At 39.5% G+C, this 5937-nt stretch overlaps 1 protein-coding gene across 1 annotated transcript; it reads right to left on the reverse strand.

Moving 5' to 3' along the window:
- Positions 1 to 268: 268 nt before the first annotated feature.
- On the reverse strand, positions 269 to 4343 carry LOC104623780 (calcineurin-binding protein cabin-1-like). The gene is made up of 3 exons (XM_010290964.1): positions 4181 to 4343; positions 2144 to 2370; positions 269 to 1650 (listed from the first exon to the last, which is right to left on the reverse strand). The coding sequence occupies exons 1-3, from the start codon at positions 4272 to 4274 to the stop codon at positions 1507 to 1509; spliced, it is 465 nt and encodes a 154-aa protein (XP_010289266.1). The 5' UTR covers positions 4275 to 4343; the 3' UTR covers positions 269 to 1506.
- Positions 4344 to 5937: the final 1594 nt, after the last annotated feature.

A 5937-nucleotide genomic window follows, 5' to 3' on the forward strand; every position in this document is an offset into this window, starting at 1 on the left:
TTCCAATAGGTGAAAAAGAATTCGGATCATGTCTCAATGGGGAAGTGAACCCACTGCAGGCAATCTTGGCAACACTGGCTGACCTGGGTTCTGGGTCACACAAGACCAAACCCATCCAAACAGCTCTGGCAGTCTTCAGAACAGGAAGAGGCTTCCCCCCACCCCCTCCTCCACTACCTTCTCAACCACGAAATAAAATGAAGGGAGGAGTAGTACTTTTTCCAGAACGATGGCACCTTGTCCTCTCAGGTGAACAGAGACAACAGTACATTTCAACTTTATTAGAAAAACAGAAGTTTATACAAAGCTCTGCATTTTACAGAAAATCACCTCCCCAAACACAAAGAAATCCAACATTGCAAGCTATATGCACTTTCTTTTTACATATACATACATATATATATGTACATACACATATATATATGTGTGGGCGCACGCGTGTGTAGATATAGTGTGACGTATTTTTTTTTGCATGGTTTGCATTCATTATTTTACAAAGGTAACATTTAGTAGAAAAAAAGGATCTTGGTTACCATTATTTCCTCATATAAATAACTGTGAGCAGTCCTTCTGCATATAGATAAAAAACACCTTTTTGTGTCATTCTGTAAAAAACAGACATAACTGAAATGGTATTGAAATCTTTCAAGCTTTTTCAATACCGCCATAAAAATATCATCTAGCCACCAATTCAAAACGCTTGTCCAAGGCATTAGAAGAGAAAGGACTGTAAGACAATTCTGGAAAGATCAGTTCTTTAAGCCAACATTCAGGTAGATAATTTTTGCTGGACCTCATACATTGGTGTGAAATGTGCACAAACAGGAGGCCAACCTCTCTGTCTGCCTTGAAAAGCTGATTCTTTGCTTATTGTGACCAAGTCAAATTCCAAAGCAGCACCCAATGGTGCCAAGGAGCTGACAAGACTCTCGGCTCACCCTTCTCGCCCCACAGAGCCATAGGCTTTCTTAATGCAATTGAAACCTCCACCAGCTCAGCAAATTTTTCCTAAACCATTCACCTTAACAGGAGCTGTTGGACTAATCGTGGCATGGCTAGACAGATAGTAGGCTGTTGAATTATTGGGAGAAAAACTTAACTAGTGGGGAAAATGCAAAATGACAACTAAAAGAAAGAAAATGCTATAGAAATGAGCTACTGGAGTGACTCCCAAGGCTCTGGTTTGAAGAAGCAGGAACAGTAGAGATGTGAATCGCAGCTTAAAACGTCCTTGCATTTACTGAAGTTAAAGGTGACAGTGTGGTCCAAATTAATTAACTGCCTGGTAAACAAACATTCTTTCCATCAAGCACCATGATGGGGAGAATGGCAAAGATTTTGAAGGCAATACAAGTGGTAGTGGTGATAACAAAGGTAATGAAAGTGAAGAACACAATGATGCAGATTAAATGGAGAGTAATGCCAAAGAAGATGTTTCAACTACCAGAGATGCTGGCAACAAGAAGAATGGTTATATGGTTGGTGTTGATGGTGGCAAGAATTCATTCATATGTCCATGTAGTCATCATCTTCATCAGTATCACTTTCCAGTGAGGACTCCTGGCTTGAAGTCTCTAAGATTTCCAAAGCTGGCTGACAAAGGCTCTCCTTCTTTACATTCGCTGCAGACTGAGCAGACAAAATAGCAGACTGATCCCCAAAAGAGAGAGAGAGAATATATTGCTAAATAGTCGAGATAAACCCGTGATCACAGGGATAAATGCCACCTGGCTGATATTCCTCCACATTCAATAGCTCTCTTACTTCTATAAGAGATATGGTGCCCTAATGAGAAACAACATAACATTTACCAGTAGGCTTCCCCACAGGTTAAGATTCCGGTAGCTTTCACTAACCTAAGAATTGCATTGGCTGCACTAGCCATTTTTGCAATTCTTTCTAATTCCCTCAGAAAAGGGTTAAGGACTAGAATAGCTATGATTTCACCCATAGCCAATATTTCACCAGTCCTTTGAAACTGTCTCCTGCTGATAACAGCTAGCATCTACTTCCACTACTTATTCTATCTCTGGTTATGAATGGAGGACAGGAACTGTTGCTCCTTTCATACAAGTATTTTACTGAGGGAAGAATTAAGATAAAAACAATAAATCTAAATAAATTACTGTTTCCCTTTTATTACCTTTAATTTTTGCTTGGTCTCTTCTGAAATGCTGCCCTTTGGAGAAAGGAGGGTGGGAGTGGGTGGAGTGACAGTGATCTCAGGTGGAAATTTGGTGACAGATGAAGGTATGAAAAGCTTTGGCATGTTGGGCAGAATGCGAGTTTTTACTCGGGTGCCATCTGTCTTGTTCTGCTGACTTCCCGAAGTCTGTGAACTGGAGCTGAGTTCAGGCTTGGAACTGGAGGCTAAACAGAAAGAAGAAAAAAAAAAAGTTAGGAAGCTATCTAGGATTTCAGATGTCAGAGGGAACAGTTCAATGTTAGACATATGGCTGGCTCAAAAGGCCTTTCTTCAAGCCTTGCTTTAATTAAGGCTCAGAAATGGAAGAAGAAAGTGCCTCAAGACTATGATGACAACTGAAAACCAGTAATAACTTTAAAAAGTCTTACTGGACAGCAGAAACTCAGTCTGACCAAGCATGACAAGTAGCAGTGTAGCACTGACCCATACCCATCTACATCTAGTTAGAAGGCAATCACAAACACCATTTCCCCACTTGTTTCAGATGCAACCATCTTATCTTTGCATTCCTTAACTGCTTCTTCATTCTGTAATCCAACAAATAAAGCTACTTAGCTTTACTTATGAGTCTTAATTTCCTCCACCATAAAGTTGCCTCTTTAATTGAGACAGCAACTCCTAAACAATTTAAGAAAAATTTATGGTAACACCCGTCAAAATGTCCTCATTATTCTCTTCAAATCCTGCCATAAAAACCTCCTCGGTGTGCTCATGCCACTGTCTGCCACACTAGTTAGCATCACTTCCACGTAATTCCTCAGTGTCTCAGCTTGTGGTCTTTACAATGCAAACTTGCTCAGCCAGGGCTCATCGCAGGAAGTAAAGAGGGATCCGGCGCTTCCCTAGGCACTATCACATTACAAAAATATATATACGCAACAATAACCACTAGAAGACAATGCTTTTGCATTAAAAACTGAGAATTTGTTAAAATAATTTTTTTTATTTCTTGCTAATAATGCTGCTTCATATGGAGTCAAAACTTTTTTTTTTAAAAAGTTACATGAATGAAAACACCAGAGTCTATCTCAGAGTGATAATAATGACAGGTGTTCATATACATTTTTCAGATTCAGCCTTGGCAAGTCTGTCCTCTTGCACGTTTCTGGAACTGACAATGGCCACTTAAACACAGCAAAATAAAATGCCAGCTTCCTGATGCTATCCTGAAAAACAACCAGTTGAAGAACTAACTACCAAGGGATGTAAAATTGAACCATATGCTCTCAACTACACAAGAAAGTAAGAACTGCCACAACAGATGAGGCATGGCTTTCCATCAAGGTTAGTGACCCATCTCCATGTGCAGCCGATCATTTCAGAGTAAAGTATCAGAAATGTTGCAGTAATCAGACACAGGATAATCTGCCTCTCACAAATAAGGAAAAACGAGATACCCCAAACATGACTATCTACACTATGACCGCCTGAAATACCAAGTTTTACTTTTTTTTTTTTTTTCAATTAAAACACCAACACCTACTTCTGTTGGGAAGGGGGCACAGGAGGGATAGAAAGCATTAACTGCTGTAACGCTGGTTTTTATGTTTACTCAGAGTCAGGTTTTGTGAAAAATAGTTTCCTTCTGCTAAATATTCCAATAGTGTAATCCAAAGTGTTGTCATATTGCCCCATGTAAGATTTCAATTAAAAAGAAAAACTCTACTTTAAAGGATGCACAAACTATATGCATGATAGCCTGTTACTGGGAGGTTTTTATTTGGCTTTGCTGCCGTGGTATTTATCATGTGAGTCATGCACCAAAAAGAATAACCATTAAGGGATGACAAGGCTTTTTCCTATGAAGCTGGGATATTGCCAGGAATGTGTCTAAACTGTGGAATACTTGTCTGGAAGGCAGGTAGTGAAATGGAGGAAATACGCATCACAACTATCCAGTCAGTCAATCCCTACAGATTGATCCACATCTAACCACCCGTTTTCAGAACTATTTGAAGCACAGAAAGCTCCTACCTTGGGTACAAACATGTCCCGAATTTGTGCTGGTCACTGATTCCACTTGCCAGCCAACAGGCTCTGGCGATGGTGCAACAGTAGCCATTTTCATCTGCTGACAAAGCCGTGACTCCTGTTGCTGAAATCCAAGCCCTTCCAAAGGCACTTCAAGCTCTTCTTCCTCTTTATTAATGAAATATAATTCACAGATTAAGAGACATCCTGATCTCTTCTCCTAAGACTCAGTCCTTTTGCTGTCTAACCAACTGGTAGAAATTCTTTTTTAACCGTTGCTCTATTTCTCAGCTGTAACATGACTGAGTTGAAATTAAATACGGGCAAGCTAAGATGGCAATACCAACTTTTTCATACTTGGTGCCATCAACTCAAACTCTTAAGAAAAAGTAATTTAAAAAGCAAAAGGAAAAAATTCTTGTGTATGACATTTTGTTATCTCTGCACATCTGCAAGAAAAACACATGCAACTGACCACTCCTTTGGAGATGTGAGGGTTGACCTGCCACACATGCAGAGCAAAATCCATCACCCTTAATGGTAAGCCAGCTGTGATCAATGGGTCCCCCCTGATCTGCAGCCACAGGTACATGCTACACTGAAGTGCAGCTTACTGGTAAGATTTATTACTGTGCACATCCAGTAACAGGGCCAAATCTGGGTTTTTTATGAAACCAATATCAAGTTATATTAAATGCCCACTTTTCACCAATAGGTCCACTGTAGCTGTATAAATAGACTAAAATTCCCACCTGTTGCTATTCCAGAACTTGGGATGTTTCTAACTCAGAATCTCTGTGTGTGTGTGTACAACCTCTTTATTACATACCAGCTGTATCTGCTTTTAAATTAATGCAGTGTTAAATCAGTTTTCTTACACACTGAGTTGCGTATTGCACATAACAAGCAATTTTCACTGAACTACTGGGAGCTACTGATGCCCTTTCTGGGAAGGGCAGACTGAAACAGCAGCTAGCCTTTCAAGGCTATGGACAGACAAGCAAGCTCTCATTCTCTGATAAAAATGAAGATATTCTTCAAAAACAAAGGGCTGTCTAGTCTAGTTTCAATCACCTTATATTTACATAGGCTAAGGTGTGCACAGGCATCTGTCACAGACCAACAGATGCAATGTATATTCACAGCCTGACTTGCTCTAAAATTCTTTGTATGTCCATATTCTAAACTTAGCATTTTGAAAGTATGATGTCTTAAAAGGATATATTTCAAACTTTCCTCATTGGAAAAATACTCTCACCCCCTCAAGTATTGAAAACACTTCCCCATCTTTATCAATGTAGATAAGAACTTGGAATTTACCATGGTAATAATTCTCCTGTATGGGAGTTCCCCTTGCAGAACTTACATTACTGCTTAACAGCTTGGTAAAAGTCAGATCAATGCAGTTTGAAAGATGCAACTTTCTTAATGAATTGTATCTTCTAGGGTTCTTGAAATTTGTACAACAAAAGGCTTACCAAAGCAGGCCGTATGTTCTTTCATCCACTAATTTTCATTGGTAAAGAAAAGAACCCATCATCTAAACTTGTAGCTGATAGCAAGTATAAGCCTTAGGATAAATAAGTTTGCTTGTAGAGAATTCTCCAATAGTTCGTGAAAAGGAAAGGTCACACGCTACAGCACAAATCACAGGCAGCTTCTGTTCTGTGATGTTCTACTCACTCTCAAGCACAAAATGGAAAGGTCTAATGCAGAAGGATGTAGTTCTCATTCTCAGCACTCTCTTTCACACCTCTCTA

The sequence above is a fragment of the Phaethon lepturus genome, unplaced genomic scaffold (genome assembly GCF_000687285.1).
Source record: "Phaethon lepturus isolate BGI_N335 unplaced genomic scaffold, ASM68728v1 scaffold25687, whole genome shotgun sequence".
Classification (NCBI taxonomy): domain Eukaryota; kingdom Metazoa; phylum Chordata; class Aves; order Phaethontiformes; family Phaethontidae; genus Phaethon; species Phaethon lepturus.